General features: G+C 37.5%; 2 protein-coding genes across 2 annotated transcripts in view; one reads left to right on the top strand and one right to left on the bottom strand.

Moving 5' to 3' along the window:
* The window catches only part of st8sia1 (ST8 alpha-N-acetyl-neuraminide alpha-2,8-sialyltransferase 1), a 123,208-nt gene that overhangs the window by 89,614 nt on the left and 14,338 nt on the right, over positions 1-19,256 (top strand). The gene's annotated exons all lie outside the window — the stretch shown is intronic.
* Positions 11,674-14,178, bottom strand: LOC306817946 (troponin I, slow skeletal muscle-like). The gene is made up of 7 exons (XM_079335220.1): positions 14,120-14,178; positions 13,496-13,537; positions 13,038-13,079; positions 12,639-12,770; positions 12,438-12,527; positions 12,097-12,279; positions 11,674-12,016 (listed from the first exon to the last, which is right to left on the bottom strand). Exons 2-7 carry the CDS (start codon positions 13,514-13,516, stop codon positions 11,915-11,917), a joined length of 570 nt encoding a protein of 189 aa, XP_079191346.1. The 5' UTR covers positions 13,517-13,537; positions 14,120-14,178; the 3' UTR covers positions 11,674-11,914.

Raw genomic sequence — 19,256 nt, 5'->3', positions numbered from 1 at the left:
AAATCTTTTGCAAAGCAGAAACGTGTTGTAACATACAGCCAATGATAGACATCCTAAAGGGGAGAAATATGTTTGTTACTTTACATTATGAGAATATGAAAAATCATTGCTGCTTTGTTGATAATATTTGTCGACATTTTCTCATTAACATCAGAAGGAAAATTAGATGCTTAGTTTTTTTAACCGCCCTGCTAAGTAACCATCCCCTTATGAAATCTGGAGTGTTTTAAAAATAGACAAGAAATCCTTATAACTTGAATATTATCATTTATCTCAGCAAAACTGTAAAGGAAGTCATAGTATTACCTGGACTGGACTACACTTATATATAAAAAAATAATATGCAAACATGACAATTATCTGTTGTCATGGTTTGTTGAAGATATCACCCTGATTGGCCACCCCAGATGCCACCCTAAAATATTAAACTATGATTTGCCTTTTTTAGAAACTGACCTTATGTTAAGATCTGCTTCTGTTGTTGTTGTTGTTGTTTTTGTTTTTTAACCACTGACTGCCTGTAGTTTCCTGGACATGTCAAGGTAGAATATTTTCTTGAGTTAGTAGTTTTACATCTAAATACAGTAAATTCCTCCCAAATCTACTTTATAAGACTTTTGAATTTTAACATACATCTTTTGGATTCTGAAATAATTAAAGGGATACTTCACCCATTTGCATGAAGCTTTGTATCATTAGAAACATGATAGTAGTGTTGACTGGTCATGAATCCAGCCCTCATTTTGCCCTGAGACAAGAAAAACATGTTTTTCTTTGCCCGGAAGTTTTCTTCATGTGATCCAATATAACGCTTTTTGCATCACATGAAGAAAACTTTGAAGCAAAGAAAAACACATTTTTCTCGTCTCAGGGCAAAATGAGGATTGGATTCACGACCATTCAACACTACTACCATGTTTCTAATGATACACAGCTTCATGTAAATGGGTGAAGTATCCCTTTAAGCAATAGATATATGCAATGCCATTCTCTTATGTTAATAAAAGTAGACATTCTTAGTGGAATAGGAATGGATAAATGAATTGTTAATTTGTATGCGCACGTTACACTTCAGGCCACTCCTACCTAAAAGTCTGCACACGTCCCTGACAGATATCAAATTTGATGAACAGCACTGATGACCAACATAAGGAAGTTGAAGCTATTTATTACTTTCAATCTGAAGCAACATGAATGTTGAAGCTTCAAAATGTTGACTTTTTGTTTCTTTCAATACCTTTCTAGTTCTCATCCACTTATCATAGCTAAAGCAAAACTTTTTGATGGAGTTGTTCTGAAATTTTCTGCCAGTGTTCCAGATCTGACTTCTGCTGTCTGTTCTCCATTTGAAGTGATTAGTATTGCTCGTGGGGCTCTTTTTGACGCATGGCAGTCTCGATTGTGTTGGGTGGTTTCGGTTTTTTTAAGGAGTCAATTTTGCCCTATATGATTCAAAAAGAAGGGTATAGTGGAGAATGTAACAGCTTGTTTTAATGGGGCTCACTTTGCAGTGCAGTTTGTGAATGATTTATTTCTTATTTACAATGTAGATGTTGTCTTTCTTTCACATGAACCAACCATATCCAAAAGTTTTTTATCCCTAATGTAAAAAAAAAAAAAAATGTTATAGTTTGGAAAGGAAACTATATTCTGCTTTTCAATCTCTGCTTTCCTATCTGTGAGTTCACCAAAAGGGAAATAAAAAACAAGTCAACCAAGAAGATAGCAGCGAGGAGAGCAAGAAGAGGAAATGGGTTTTAGGTTTGCAAAGATGATCTTTCCAGATAAAGATTTAAAGTGATGTTTCACTGAGAGTGCTCTGCTGCTGTAGTTTGGTGCAGTAGTTTCTGCATTGCCAATGTGCAAGAAATTCTATGTATTAGTTTGTTGTAGAATATTATTATATATTTTTATATAATAATATTCTAATATAATATACATTTAATTTGTATCAGGCCTCATATTTGTGTTTGGCAGATTATTTAAAAACTAACGATGATTTAAAAGGAGTGTTGTCACTTTTATGATATTCTTTCTTCTTTATTAATGATCGACAGTCTAATGAGGCACACAACAGTTTGCCAAAGTCCTTGAGGAATAGAGTGACATTAATGACATACTGTGATTAGTGCTATTTTTATGAAAACGGTCAAAAAGTTGTTTGTATATTTTATTTTGGCAGGACGTTCCAAAATATATATAACTTTTTACACCCTGCTCAGAGGAAATAAAAATATAGTTTGACATTGAGCCAGTTAGGCATTAGGAACACAGTGGTGAGCCAGTGTGGGTGCAGCCAGGTCCTCCCCTTCCATATGGCTGCTTTACAAGATGCATGAAGTGAAAAATGGGCTTGAGCAGCCGACCAGTATCACACAATGGAAGGAGAGGAAAGAGCATTTTAATGTAGGATTATAAAAATGGAATAGCTGCCAGCAGTGACCCTTCACTGGGGTGACATCTGCAAGTTTCCAGCCTTGCTTATTCTGGACCCTATCCTGGGAGAGCTGCAACTCACCTTTCACACCAATTACCTTTTAGGAATCTGAAGTCTCAATAGGTTGCATGTCCTTGATCAGAAACGACAAGGACATGGTACAAAGTGTGATCTGAATTTTAAAGTTTTCCTCTCTGCTATCATGCACCCGGAGATTTTAAACTTTATTTTCTTTCTAGATATGACTAAGAGTTTTATCATACTGAGTCATCATGCATAATACTATAAGTTTAAAGATATTCAGTATAACTTTATTTGAAAAAAAAAACTAGAGCTGTTCTGAAGTAAAGCCAGTCAAACACCATGTGTGCTGTTGACTGTGTCTGCGGACCCTGTCTTCTGCCTGTGTTTAAAGTTTGGTTTTGGCTGACACTGGAATGATAGATAGATAGATAGATAGATAGATAGATAGATAGATAGATAGATAGATAGATAGATAGATAGACAGATAGATAGACAGATAGATAGATACTTTATTGATCCCGAGGGAAATTCAAGTATATAATCAGGGATGCAAAACGCAGAGCAGATATTAAGATATTATGTGACAATGTCAGCCATCTTGTTACAGCAGGAGGCTTTGGAGGCTCAGCGTAGTCGCCATGCTTTTTTGCACTTCCGCATAGGCTTTAGTGTCAACCTCTAAGTGGTTCCTAAACAAAAGTCAAAGTAGGCAGCAAAGTCCTTAAAATGTACCCCCTGGGCACCATGAATGTTGACTAATTGTAATGATAATCCATTCATCAGTCCATGACATACTTCGTTTAAAGTTCAAAATGTCAGTGTCCTGTTGGTACAAGTGCAAGACCTATGGAATCACCAACGTTGGTTTGATTCATCTTTAGGGGACAATGAATGACAAAACATCCAGGTATGTTAGGCAGGTATACAGCACACACTTCAGTGAATGAACTTGAAAAAGCACAACATGTTGACCTCCTGGTGGTGCAGGGCATAAGTTAGAAAGCAATTGAAGTCATTGAACGCTGTCCTCTGCACACCATGAATGTTGTGACTACATTTTAAAGTCAATCCATTCATCAGTTGCTTATGTGTTTGGCTGAAAGCTCAAAATGTCAACCTCCTGGTGGTGCTTCAGCAAAACAAGTAATCTCCATAGTCTGCATAGGATTCATTCTCTGTGGACAATGAATTACCAAGATTCCATGGCAATTGTTAGTAACCAACCAATAGTCTGACATTGTCACACGCTCAGATAAAATGTTTCATAGACTTGCTATGAAATGTCTAAATATCATCTCATTTAAAGCCCGTACAACCTTTGAGAAATCACATATGCAAACACCTGTCTCCTCTAAATGAGAAATTGGAAAGTTGGTTTGCAGTGTTAAAGTTTTGTCCCATCCTAGGATCCTCCTCCAGAACTTCTAATCTCAAAACTGTGCTATTTCAATGTAGGCTCTCTCCCCAGAGAGCTGTTGTATCTTGGGTTTGTTGCTCAGTTGAAAGTGTATCGGCTGTTTCCCTCTCATTATTCAGCAGTGTTTGATGCAGTCTGCAGACTGAGTGCACAATTGTGAACCCAAAGTAAAAGAAAGCTGCCATTCAAAACACAGTGTCTAGAGTTGACAAGGATTCCTGTGTTTGTGTTGAGTAGCCATAGCACTCAGCACTTGCATACATATTTAAAAAAGTTTCCATTTGAAGTGAGCACTCTACTTCATTCTGTCACTATACAGCGTTTAAAGTACTTTCTCACTTCTCTCTAATCTTCAGACTTAGCAATTAAAGATAACTGCTCTTTTCTTTGGCTCCTCTGGGGGCAGGGCCTCTCGTTAATATCGATCAATGGGTAGCTGTTTGCACCTGACTTGCCTCAGAATAGGAGATTTTGAGCCCTAAAATGTCTCATTGGTTATGGATGTTTTACGTGTTATCATTATCCCTTTGGCATGAAAAGTTTTCGGGAGACAAACACAATAAAAAGGAGACATCTATCACAATAAAGCTGTCACTTGCAGTGAATAATGCCAAAGAAGTCTAATGTGTTCACGTTGTAAAAAAAAAGTGATGGAGAAGGAAAAGTTTAAGGTTTATGATAGGAGTAAGGAATCAAACATTTTTCCAAGGACTTTGGAGCATTAATGGCAAAAAGAGACTCGATAAGAGCAGACGACACGATAAAGCAATTAATGTCAGGTAGAGATTAATTACTTCCAATGCTACACTTCATTACGGACCCTCTGCGGAGGTGCCGGCTGAGAGAAGCAAGCCAGTGAGTCATAGATATCATGAGCATCTGAGAAACGTACCTAAAAAGATTTAGCTAAGTAGCAACAAGGATTGCTAGACGTTTACAATAAATGCTTTTAAGACAGAATTAAAAGGGTTTTTAATGCCATGAAGAAATGTGTCTGAAAGCCATGTGGGAGATACTCAATACAATTTTTAATGAATCAATAGGACAACAGTTATATGTTAAGAAATATTTTGGTAATCCATCCGATAGTTGTTGAGCCATTGGAATCACAACCAAAGATAAATGTAAATGTGTTGATAGAGAAAAACTTAAAAGGAGCCAAGAGTTTTCATGAGTATATATCAGTCTGGACCAAAGTGATGAAACAACCAGCCCTGGAGCCAAGCTGCGAGTTCTTCTAAAATATAATTTAAACCAATCCAGAAGGGCTTCAAAATTCTATTTTACAGTCTAAATATTTAAACCAGTAGGAGTTGGAGAGGCCATCTCTGACGGTTGAAAATACTGTGTGGTACACTACTAAGGGGAGTCCAGGTAAAAAAAAAAAAAAGTTCCTCATTGATTTTCCAAAGTATCTCTACACAGAGGAAGACATAAAAGAGCAGCAGAGAGCAGCAGATGAGCAACATACGGAGTTCTACAATGTGATTCAGAGTTGAAGAATGTGATAAAGTTATTGGAAATACAGAAAAAAAATGTGCATATTGTATTTGGTTTCACGTAATAATTGAATAACAAAGCCTGTGCAGGAAATACAGTAACACCAAGACAATCACATGCAACAAACAAAAGCAAAACAAATAGTAAAAGCCATATTCTGTTAGGCAGTCATTGATCAGATCAGATGATCAGCTGTCCCTCAACAGGACATTGCTTAGACATGGGATGCAGAATTATACATTACATGGTTACATCAACGATAAAAAATTAAAATGGATCTATTTACATGTGCCTACCTACATACATGTAAACGCATACATTTATGTATACACAGACACAAATGTATTCATTTATATACACATATATACTGTAGGTTTAAAATGATGACATTACTGCAGCTATTATATTTCCCATTTGACCCAGGGGAATCATTTTGTACAAAAACTCTTTCACATTAATCTAGAGTTTCTGGACCTCTGAGTTTGTGCAAAAATTGAAATACAGACATTTCTAAAGTCTTGCTCATTCAGGGGAAGAATTCAAAGAACATTTTGAAGCGGCATGAATTGTGTATCACTCCCCACCACTGTCGGCCCCACTTCAAGGTTCACAGACTGATTTACAGTCAATTTATTCTTTAGGTCACACCAAGGTGGAAATGTAGCCATGATTACGGGTATTCTAGGCTTTGCTGCCCCTATAAATGTAACACTATTACCACCAACTCGTTGAAGACTAATAAGTTTCTAAACCTACCCTTGCTTTAAGCACTTGTTTTTGCAAATAGGACTGTTTATAGTGAGGCTCATTTGCATTGAAAAGGAGCGGATTTGACCCATATGCATGCATGTTACTTAAATTTGTGCTAACAGCAACTAAGCAACAAGGGACTTTTTGTTTGGTGTTACAGATTGGATTTGCAATGTTTGACATTGCTACCTGGATTTTTCAGTTAGTTTTAGTCACGTTAATGTGGGTTAATGACCTCAATAGCCACACAATCCTTGGGGACTTCAATCCCAAATGGGGGATTATCTATTTGAACAGTATTTCTTGAATTTTTTTGACCAAAAAAATATTTTAAAATGATTTGTTTTGCTGCCAGGAAGATGTAGTGTGTTATACATGTACTTCCATAGTTGCATTTTTTTCAAAATCTTCAATGGGGGTAAATTGCAACATCACCATTAATAATTTATTGTGAGAGGCTATTCACAAAGTTGCTGCAGGGCGACTTGGGGCGATGTAGGATCAGCCAAGCAGAATGTTCCTCTCTGCTTTTCACAAAGCAGTTTGTATAATCATCTTGTCTTTTACTGCTTTGGATGTGTTGGAGGCGTGATATTTTAATGTCTAAATGTGACTGTTATTCGGAAATGGAGAAACATTCAAAAATCCTTTTAGTATTTGCATCTATTTTGAAAGCGTTCACCTCCTTAAAGCAAGGTGAATCTTTAATGGCTGCAGCTTGCTTGACCCCCTTGGTCTGCTATGGTTTCCAAAACCAATACCCATCAGCCCCCTCCCCATCGCTACTGACTCAGAGGAAACCAATAATAAGGGAGCGAGGCCACAGGCACCTCTGTACTGTAGATTCCCTTTAACCATAGAGGTGATGTATGGACTAGTGGATGGTGCGTTACTGCGTTTTGGATGCCCTTTGCTCTGTACTTTTATCATCAGAAGAGGTATACATAAGGAGTCACACTGTTCTTAAGAGTCCTGATCTAAAACACGTGACCACGCTACATGTTACAACCTGTTTTTGGTTCCTTTGATGCTTATATTTCCTTACCATCATTGTTAGCGATGTGATTGCACTCAGAATCAGAAACAGACCAAAGTCCGTCACAGGTGAGCAGGGTGAGGTCTGACGTTGTGTAAAACCACTGCTGTTGCTGATGCAATTGCTGTGAAACAGCTTTTATGTTTGAGAAACACACTAACAAACAGAAAATACTCAATACTGTGCAAGAGCTTCTCATTGTGCTCCAGAAAATGTGCCACCTCTAACAAATCATGGAATTCCTACTTTACAAAAGGTTTTTTTGTAAAGTTTTAGAAAATATTTTTGATATTTTATTGTGTTGCTAACGGAATTAACACTTACCTATACAGTTACGCAAATAAACATTTCAAATGAAAGAAATCTACTTACGTTTTAACTCCCCAAAGATCTTACACCAAATGTTGTTCTTGAGGTCTTCAGACTGTGTCTTTTCGCATTTTGCTTTGGTTTTACAGTCGACAATTTGACAATGTAACTTTACCTGGATAGCAAAAAATAAGTTTAGATGTATACACGTTAAGGTAATCACCAAAACACAGGAAAGCAATTTTAGCAACTAGCTAGTCAACATGACATTTCATTTATCACCTGAGGAGCCAGATACGCCTCTTGGGAGTTGGCAGGAAGCAAAAATTAAAATTCCAAGGAGACTGAATATTGGATTTACTTTATTAGTTGCTGTTAACAGATCTCAGAATGATTGATAGTTTAATTTGTTTGGTTTCTTCTGCATTTGTTGACATGTTAGATGGCCTTTATTAAATGGCTAAAGGAACAGTAATCTGCAGTATTTTGTTCACGGCTTGTTTCACTCTTCCAGGTAATCAATAAATACTTATAAAAAAATATGAGGAAACAATGTGTACTGTAAAGTAATGTGCTCAGCACTTGTAGTTCCAGAACAGGCATGCAAAGCTAACCTTCAACCTTTCCGTTGGGTCAGATGGTTTGGCACATCTTCATCATTTAGCTTCCAGTCGTTTCTATCTGCTGCTTGTAAATCTTTCATTGAGGTTTAAAAGAGCTTTACCTCTCACTCGAATCCAATTAACACTTTTTGACTGAGGGGAGCATTTTGCACATTGTGCTTGTGTGTAAGTGCATGTGAGTGTCTTTTATGTCTAAACCCCTTGAATCCACCTTTCTAATGCTTCTTTTTAAGCTCCTTTTCCTGTGTCATTACCTCCAAATATAGACGAATATTTAGAGAAGAAACAGGATTTGCCTCAAGCAGCTTATTTGTCACTTTGCCACCACAGAAAGCTGTAAACACTTACTGTACAGTACTTAGTCATCGCAAGCCAAGAGGTCACAGAAAGGAGGCAAGTTTGTACATACCTCAAACCAACAAGGGAATACTGAAGTGGAGACGTAAATGTATTTATCCCTTTCAATCTTATCTTTGCCCCAGGACCTTATTTTCTGTTGCTTCTCAATCATATAGCTTCATTATTGCAATATGTAAATCAAAGTAATAGTAGTTCATTATTTTCCCAATCACTTGACTCCCTGCAATTGTTCATTATTTCCCTGTGAGCCCAAAGGAAACCTGTACCATTTGTTCTCCAACTTTGTTTCAAAACATTCTCGTGCACACATGCAATGTTTAAAGCATGGACGTTGTCATTGTGACATCATCCACTGGGTGGACTTCAATAGATGGCAGTCGCCATATTAAAAATGTTGTTTCAAACTAGACAAAGGCAAAGAGGAGGAGCCAGGGCAGGTCTTAAGCCTCCTGGTGAAAACTCCATCTTTTAAGTCGGCTCAGCAACACCCCTTGATACAGTATGTGCCTATAGACATTATCTACTGTATGCAGAAGAAAACATGTATTTATGCTGTAAACATGTTTGTTCCTGCTTTCAAAATAGCTAGAGCTATGTTAACTTGGGGTGTATGTATATGACCAGGACTGCAGTATTTAGCATTTTTATTGCACGTCTTACAGACTCTAGTGTGGTGCTTCGGCCATGTCTGCTTTTGTTTTCCCACTCTTAGAATATTTGTTTAGTTTTCATTTCAGTGACTTTAATATATACTTAGCCTGAGGTTCTGCATTTGGGCCCTCCCTTGTTGCCAACTACCTGAACCGCAACAGGCAATGATAATGAGGAGTTATTTGAAAGGAAAATAAAATAAATGTGTTAAATTGCAGGTTTTGTTTTACATAACGGTTGAGAAATACCTGGAGCAACATTATTCTTATAATTGTAAACACTGGAAAAGACATTGCACATTGAAAAAAAAAAAAAAAAAATTGTCTTTGTGGTTTTGGTTCTGACCTGTAGACAAATTCTGGCTCTTGCATAACACAAATTTTTCTGAAAGACATTTCATCAACACATGCGATTGCTTTTGAACACGTGCTATGGGTCATATGGAGGCCAGGTCAGTTTAATCACCAGCCCCCCTTCTGTTTCTGTCAAATATATTCCAATAATGTCTCCACCGGTCCCTCTAGTCATTAATACCCTGCTCATGCCGCATGTTGAAGATTAATGGCATCAATCATTCTTCCTCATCAGACCACACACATACACACAGCAAACAATACAATCTGCCTCTGTGTTTTAGTTGTAGCCTAACAACAATTTTTGTATTTCTATGTGTTATTACATTCGTGAAATGAACTAACATTGCTTGGAGCCGTTGCTGTAATTATTGCATGTCAGGCTCCACAATATCATTTTTTAGAAAGACATAACATTGCCCAAATTATATTACTAGAATACATATTAGTAGATTTTATTGCAATACATTACATTCAGTCTTTGTTTGACTTTTGGATATTTAATGCGGGAGATGGAATATGGTCTTCTGGTTGTTGACTGCCACCCTGTGGCACTGACACTGAAGCACAGTTAGAGCGCCACACAGCAGTGACTTTGTTGGTGTGAGTTTTGACACATCCGGTCACATTTTAATGTGTCTGTCACCTCGACAAGGTCCACTGAAGATTCCAGCATCATGACCTTTTTGTCATGTTAACAGTCACTATGTGGTGTTGACATGAGTGAATCTAGCACATCTGGAACATTCGTTCCATGTGAAGGTCATTCATCACGGGGTATTTATAGGTACGGGGTGTTGAGACCTGGGTTGCTTTTTCTTACAAGACTACATGGGCAGGCAGGAGCATGACTAAACATACCTCACACACATACAGTTTTATACTAACTAAGAAGGGTGTGATGGTGACACCTTGATCTGTCGAAGGTGTGGATATTAATTCAGCATTCCTCAAGGTCAACTGAAATTTGTTGGTCTTAAAAAGTATGGATTTTCATTAAATAATTTGGTTCCAAATGTTGGTTGCAGAGAGTGCATGGTACACAGAAAAAGGGAGCACAAGACTAAATCACAGCTTGCTTACAACATAGTGACACAGGTTGATGCTTAAAGCAGTGTTAAGTTCGCTTATATTACCAAAACTAAAGTAGGCCTGGCTTAACCACTTGCTTTACTTAATAACCCAAAAGTGGTTAGTATATTAAATCAATGTGTATAACATCTGTATTAAGTTGTGTCACTTTAATATTTTAGATTTTTGGGGGGTAGTAAAAAAAAGTCTACACAATGGTAAAATTGAGAAGATTTTTTTAAACATAAATGATGTCATTACAGAAAGGGTAAATGACAAAAAACAAGGAGACCACTGAATTATGATATTATTAGCTACCCAACCCAACTTTAGAAATTATTATCCTGCACACTGCACTTGTATAAATATAATTGCATCATTTACATACTTGAGAGATTTGTATCAGCTGTCCAAACGCACCTTTCCATAAACAGCCAATAAAAGCATACAATGCATCAACTGACCTGTACTTCCAGGGATCCTGAAGCTATTGCTGGTGTAACTGTCATACTTGAAATAACAAGGGCTTTGGCAACAGCAGCCAGGCAACCCACTGACACACAAGAGAAGCATATGTATGTGTGGTATAACAATGGCTGCAAGTTATGCTGCCCAGCTCAAGTTTTGCTTTTAAAGGTTTGGAGTTACAGAGGACGAAATCATTGCTAAAAATACTCAGCCTAGGTGTCCGAGGATCTTAAATTCGCCCTCTGCTGGATAGTCTCCTGGGGTTTATTGCTATTATTACACACCTATTATTTCTCAAATATCTCCACTGTAATTTTGACAATAAACATGGCCTTCGCAATCGCACTAATACAAAGCTAATTTTCTTTCAAACCTTTACTTGGGTTTTCCAAATGTCTCGAACTTTATTTTTTAGTTTTTTTTTAGAGAAAGAAACTGTCATTATCTTTACATTTCTTCTTCAGTTTGACTTTCAGTATGTATCGTTAACTTTCAGAATAGATTCATCCAAGATCTATTTAAACAGTTTGAGTTTGAGTACACCTGTTGTTCCCCCTCCCATCTTCCTTTTATTTAATCCCTCATGAGTTTTCCAGCCTCTTACATGCCGCACATAAACCAACGGCTGCCAGAACAATGAAACATGATAAAGTCAAATACAAATATGGAACATCAAAGACTCAAACTGTGTTTATTCATATCCACTTTAATTGTTTAAAGATGTAATAAGAAAACATTTTGGTAATAAAAAAACAAACAATGGGTTTCTACTCAAACAACACTTATCTGTAAGTGTTCTGAGTCATTGCACCGTCTATGGAGGCACAGCTGAAAGCCTTTATCTTAATTTATACAGGTTCTGAGTCATTAAGCCTTCTGGTGCTCTAAGTGTCCTGGCATTATCGTTTCAGAGTCTCACTGTGCTCCGCCCGCTGTATCGAACATCTTCTTGCGGCCCTCCATGCCTGACATCGCTTCCACATTTTTACGCCAGTCACCCACTTCAGTGGTGAGCACCTTGGGTTGAGAAAATAAAAATAGAAGATTTAAAACATCACCAAGGCTTGGAAAACCTCAAGCAGTTTGCAATTTGATACCTTGTCCGTTTTGACGTCTTCCTTTTTCACGGACTTAAGGTTGGCTCGGAGATCCATGGAGCCCTTGTGTTTGGAGCCCAGGAGAGCCCTCATCATTTCGTCTGCCGACACCCTCACCTTCCTCAGTGCTGGCTTTTTAAACTTGCCCCCAAGGTCCATTACTTTCAGCTTTAGCTCGTGAATCTAAAAGATACGGAACAAACTGCAAAATGTAATTTTATAGGCTACTTGTTGGAGATGTATGATTCTCCACATTATCTGTAGCTTTAACCCAAATTAGAAAACTTGAATTAATTTGATAATATAGACTTAAGCATGCGGGAGAGTGTTCGGAAACGTACGTCTTTGTTGTGTTTGTTGACTTTGGACTCACAGTCGTATCTCTCCTCATCCACAACATCAATCTTTGAATGAAGCTGTTTACATAGATTCTGAAGAGGAGAAATGTTGGCGTATAACCATACAACTCAAAAATGCCATACATTTTTGGCTGTGGAAAAAAAACCACCTCTGCTGTTAAGTGTGTTAAGTATGATTCCTACTTGTAGCTCATCAAGCGGTATTCCAGACAGCTGCAAAGGGGGCAACTTGTCGCCAAGATAGCGCACTTTCTCCTCCTCCCTCTCCTGCCGTTCCCTCTCCAAATCCTCGCAGGCTCTTGTAAGGAGAAGCATCTGATTGTGCAAAACAGAAACCACTTCAGTCAGAGGTTGAAGTGCTCAACAGAGTCAAAACTTTGTGTAAAATGTGCAGCATCAGAGAGCAAAAAGGTTGTTTTTTTTCCTTGATGTGGGTTATTAGCTGGGATAAATCATAAATAGGCTACTTAATTAAAAGTTTCTTCCACCTTCTCCATCCATGTGGAACATTGCAGGAATTGTTCAAGACTTGATCTGACAGATCTATAACAAAATATAAAAAAATATTTAATGACTTCTCACCTTGAGGGACAGCTTGCGTGAAGCTGAAATCTTCGACTTCGGCTGTAGAAAATAATGGTTATTAATATTCATATTATTTCAAATTTAATATGGTTACATAGGTTATAACCACATTTTAATTATAATTTCTTTTATTTAACTGTTATGATAGGGGCTGTTCAGGTTTGTATAAAGGCACTAGCACAAAGGACGGACAAAATGTTCATCCTCAGAAAATAATCAGTTACTTCTTTTTAAAGCAATCACTCCATATACAGTCAAATATGTCTGGACGGGTCTACGAGCGTCAGAGTCCACACTCACAGCAGCCACATGTAAAAAGATAATGCTTTATTATTAGGATGGAGTCAAGAGGAAAGCTCTCAGTGCTTCTGATAAGTCTGACAGATAACCACTGCCAGAACTTTGCCGTGTGCATCAGGATGCATGCAGGATTAACACTGGAAGAAGTAGCTCACCTTAACCCCTTTGGGATTCATCTCTGCAGGTCTGTCGGGCTCCTGAAATCCCCAACAAATAAAGATGAGGGAGGTGACGCTTAAAATTCATTAGGCTTATATGAGAACATTAAAAGATGTGACAATTTATTTATTGAAAACAGTTTGTTCATAAAGAGAAGTTAATTCCACTTCTACAAGTCTTCCATAAAGACAATCAGACAACACACAAGAGAAACATTATTAGTACAGTTTAGGGGTTAGATGTCACTCTAATGAATCACAATGTAATCTGTCTCAACATCCTTTTGACAATAGGATTAAAGCAAGGGCTTGACAAGGACACATCCATTCCCTATACTCTGAATCCTATGTTGTTTTACACAGAGTCAGCTCTCTAAAACTTAAAACAAGCTGAAGATGTCATGGTAAAAACAAAGGTTCACTTTTTAAAAAATTAAAAGCTGACTTCTTGTCTAGAAAAACAGTTGATTAGAGACTTTTATAAGAAAGTTGACTGAGCTGCAAACACTTTGTAAAAAAAAAAAAAAAATTGTTAACTAATTAAAGCCAAATTAAAAGTTGGAAACCCTCTAAAAAAGCAGAAATATTTTAAAAATCATTGTATAAAAATTGCAGTTTTACCTGTGAGTAGTTGTCAGTTAGATGTGCAGAGAGTCAACAGTGTCCGCTGAAGACAATAGGCAGCTTTTTATAAGAGCTGTGTGGGGCATGGTCAGCAGATATAACGTCTGAGTCCCAAGAATGTGCTGGCATGGGACCAGACTTGAGATATCACCACGGCTGTCACTGAGACAACTCCAGAAGAGTGTAATAATAAATCAAGGAGCATTACCTTAATGGAATTGTCCTGATATTGCCTCATGTTGCTTGAAATACACATAATAACATACATTGATTTAAAAAAAAAAAAAAAAGTATAACGATGAAAAGTTCAATCTGATAGAAATATCCCTTTTTCTGCCAAAGGGTGGAGGAAGTTAAGTTAAAGCACTGGAATAGGGGTAGACGGCTAATTCTGCAGGATCTTTTTAAAGCCAAAAATAATTATGTTTGTTTGACCAGATTAAAACACTTCACAGGATATGTAAGGTTTAAGTTTAGCTGTAGCATCCAATTTAGCATACACAAAGTCAGTTAATACACAAAGAAGAAACTCAAAACTAAGTAATAAGATGATGAATGACCCAAAAAGAGACACTGGTTTAGCTAAATAATGCAGTAAATGAATACAATTCACACCCACCCCACTCTCATGAATAGCAAAGGCAAACAATCCCTTTCTAAGAATAGGCCAAGCCACTTATCCTTTATAGGCAGCATTTAACAGCCGTGAGACAAATTTAGCAGCACTATCAACATCTACAATCATAGTTTAATAAAGTAATTGAATCTTATTATGATTTTTCTGGCTGTAAGGTGTTGTTCTTTTGTTCATAATATAAGTATTATGGTTAATGACACTGCTGCCTCATGTCTGTTCATCAGCCTCAGGAAAGCTGTTAGCTCTTGTCATTACCGTTAAGATTCATCCAGGGGGGTTAAATGTCGTGTAGAGTGACATTATCAAGGTTAAATAACGGGGATTGGCTCCTATGGCATTTGATCTATTCTAATCACAGTTATTATGACATAAATACTGGTTGATGTGATTGCATAGAGCCTAGAATAGCAGCAGGTTGATTTTCTTTTGCCACAACAGCTTTAAATTCATCGGAAGCAGAGTAGGTGGAACAGCATGTTGGAGTAGCTGCTGCTACAGTGATGATATGCAACTTAATTCAGACTGAGAATAGACTCGGTGAAGAAGAGAAGAAACAGCAGCGACTATACATGTAAATGATCCCAGTCATCGTGTTTAAGAGGGAGAGATCTGAAGAAAGTTCATATTTCTGTATCTTTGAAACAACATTTTCAGACCAAAGTTAAAGTAGAGGTAAAAAACTTTTCCTCTGCCATCTTGTTTTGTATTTTTTATTATTTTTTTTGCCCACTTGAACTCTCTGGAGGCTTAGCTTGAAATAAAAAGCATAAAGGATAACAAAGGTGAGGGCGTCTTCTGCATTGACCCTGCAGTTCATTTTTGACCTCATCCTTAATTGATTTGAACAAAACATGAGGATGTGGCTGAAAAAAAATCCGATATCCACATGCTATTAATATTATATTAAGCATTTAGCAAACAATTGCAACATTAGCATTGATGGCCCTACAGTATGTGACTCTAAAGCAATGAATTGCAATGCTCAATGATGTATCAGTACCATTAGAGCCTCGTGAACTCTCTTAAATCATGCTCAACAGAGGCCTCTGAGATTGATAAACTGTTGACAAGACTTGACAGTCACTAACAATGCAAACACTGTTGCACACATTGCGCTAACACAGTGCATCTTCCTATTTTTATATTGTCAAGCAAACTTTGACACATGGCTCGCTCAGGAAATTCTAAATTCCTCTTTTGCTCCTTTGAATTTTTATCACGTGTTCTCACATTTCTTAAAATATTGCTGAGCTATACTTTGAGTGATGTGCTAATTAGCAGATAGGCAACTAACAGGTCGAACTAATACGGCAGCAATTATAAAGCCAACGAAACAGTAGTGAGACCTCTTTACGTCAGTTGCCTTGTGTTGCTGTGTGTTTTCGTGTTATCATTTGCGTTCAACAATGTCTTGGCCTGACTTCATCAAGTTATCCGAGTGCGCGCGCTAATCTTGGCTTGAGCTGTGACACTTTTTGCTTATCACTTTAACTCCCAAGCATCGAGTTTCAGTTCTTTCCACTTGCTTATTCTGGAATAAAGCTGGACCAAGTGCTAAGATGTTTGTTTGTCAACCTGGCTTTACTTACAAGGACATGTATAGAAGAGTCAAATGAAGCTGTGAAGAGTCTGAGCTAAAACTTAGCTCTGAGTGAGTTGTAAGGGCTTCTCGGAGATTAGACTCCAGCGTGAAGAGGAATCAGCAGATGTTTCAGGTATAGTTATAGTATGCTAAAACTTTGCAAGGGGATTTCTTGTGTCAGATTTTCTATCTCTCAAAAATCTAAGGGTCTTGATCTTTATGTTTAAGTTTAATCTATCATCAATCAATCCATTTCATTTCATATAGCGAAACTACAACAAACGTGATATTATACAATCACATTTAGATAATTTAGATAAACATATGTTGTTTAAAGAGCTATTTAGGTCCAGTACACGCACAGTACATGCATACTTCCAGACACTAAACAAATATTAGAAAAACAGTCAATATATTGTTATATCTACAAGTAATGTGGTCACACACATGGCCTACTAATATCAGTGATGATGATGATTTTCTTTATCTAATTAAATCACCGCCCCCCCCCCCCGCCCCCCCCCCCCCCCCCCCCCCCCCCAAAAAAAAAAAAAAAAAAGTGTCATTGTGACACATTTGGCAAGATGGGAGATAGATAGAAATACTGAAATAAAGTGAAAAGAAGATGCATACTAGGGTGAACATTTCAGCCATGAGAGTATTTGCTGACAATTTATTGATAACATTTCTTTACCAGGAATTTCATTGTTTAGGTTTTTGGCTGGTGGCACAGATCTTTAATGAAATAATAAAGACTGTAAGTGTACGAATAATTCATTTAACCCAAACAGATATGGTGTTGTCTTGGTGTATGTCTGTCTCAGGTTCATTTGTGATGTTTACTCTACATTTCCTGATGTCATTAGCATATGAAAAATATTGGGCAGAAGTGAGATTTACCAATAAAAATAAACCTGAAGTCTGCACCCCTCTGAACCCTTTTTATTAATTTCCCTAGTTTTACAAATTATTCTGCATTTGATATACAACATTAAACTTCCAGATGTATCAGACACCATTTGATGTTGTCAAACATAACAGAAGGAGAACAGGAACTAAAGACACAATACCTCAGTGAGCAATGAAAGGAAGAAGACGCGGGGGACAACAAATGTTCTGTCATGGTTTTTTTTCAGTGATCCTCAGCAGGTGGGAGTGCTATTTCTGATGCAACCCAACTCCGCTCTGTCTCCAACACGGACCCACACACGCACACACGCGCGCACACAAAGAAAAAACACAGAGAGGCCTAGGTACCAGGGAAGCGCTTGTAATGCACTTTCTACTCTTACAGCTTTCATAAATAGATAGGTGACAGCTCAATGTGTCGCCCCGTAGTTCGCCATATGTGGTCGTAATTCTAAACAATTGAGCTCATTTTGAATCTCTGAAACAATAAAAAAAAAACAACAACAGCCACAACTGCATGATTCTATAAGACAGACTGCTGAAGCCTAATCCTCACCAGCTCTTTGAAAGGTTATTTGTTCTGTCAGTGGTGGAACATATAATCCACCCCAACCCGCTGTCATCATGACCCAGCAGCAGGCTCAGCGATGAGATATCTACACGTTGACATTAGAGCTTCTGTTATCATTTGGAAAGCAAACTGTTTTGTACGTATAAATATTTAGTTGTACTAAAAGAAGCACTGGGTCATTAAGGGGATCTGGATCAAGTACCCACTGCTCTGCCATTTTTCCTGTATTAGGCACCTTTTATGCCCACCTTTTGTCCTGGTAGGAAGTGACTTTTTTTTTCCTTGAACTTGAACTAGCTTTAGATTTTAGATGCTTCACACATTTTAAGGTATATAAGTAATACAAATACAGTTGTACTCAAATATTGTACTACTTAAAACAAAAGTTATACCAGGCCCCTCTGGACAGTGTGTTGTGTATGCCTTTACTTCTGGTACTTTTTGTAATTTCCAGATGTTATAATCCTTTTCCTTTTTCAGTTTTGCATGGGAGTCATTTAAATGAAATCAAGTATTTCTACATTTAGCTTATCTCCTATTCATATAGGAGATTGGATTACCTGATTTAAATATGTAATTCAAGAAAAAGTAGTTATCCATCCATTCTAAAAGGACGGTTACCAAACATTTCCCACCAGAAGTTGGAAATGTGTTTACTTAAGTACTTACATTTAGTAGAAGTACTCAGTGGGATCACATTTTCCTCTGAACTCCACATTGATTGTGAAGCTGCTCAAAAGCAGGAATTGTAATTCAGAATCTTTAACTTCTCTACCTTTGCTTCAGAGGACTGCTGTATTCTTCCACCACAGTTACAAAGCTACTACTCTTCCTTATATCTTACAGATATTCTCTTTTCTATAATCAGAACCTTAATAACTGAATATCGAGCAAGTTAGACGGTTTATGACCCCATACAGTACGTCTGCCTGTGTTCTCTGGATCTTCTAGAGGCTTCCATGCTGTTTCTTAGTTTGGACACTGGGTACTGTGAAAGCAGCTGATACATGACTACAGCCAAGTTGAATGCTATGGCATCACTGTGCTGCTCGCTGCTCTGACCTTGATGCTGCCTCCAAGTTCCCTAACAGGGCGCAGTGAGCAGCCAAAATTTCTCCGCTGGCTATGATTCAGTCGAGCTTTATATCCCGACAACTAAGTGGGTGGAGCTGGGGTGTGTGCTTGTTGTCTTCATTAACTCTGTTTTTGTGCCTCTTAAGTGGGTACATTTTTTAAAATAATATATTGGAAGCCAAACTGATTCCCATTAACTCCAGGTGAGGACAGGTTGATTGCTCCATGGGTCCATCTTGATTGGCCATAAAAGCAGGTAAGAGGATACTATTTAACTACAATTTTAGACATGCCTATGTTAATATAGTGTCATTGTCTCTGTTTACTTACTATGTTACATTATGTTTACTTTTTTTTCTAG

This window comes from Symphodus melops, assembly GCF_947650265.1.
Source record: "Symphodus melops genome assembly, chromosome: 22".
Taxonomy (NCBI): Eukaryota; Metazoa; Chordata; class Actinopteri; order Labriformes; family Labridae; genus Symphodus; species Symphodus melops.
The sequence above is the reverse complement of the archived record's forward strand: the minus strand, read 5'-3'. Positions and strand labels throughout refer to the sequence as shown.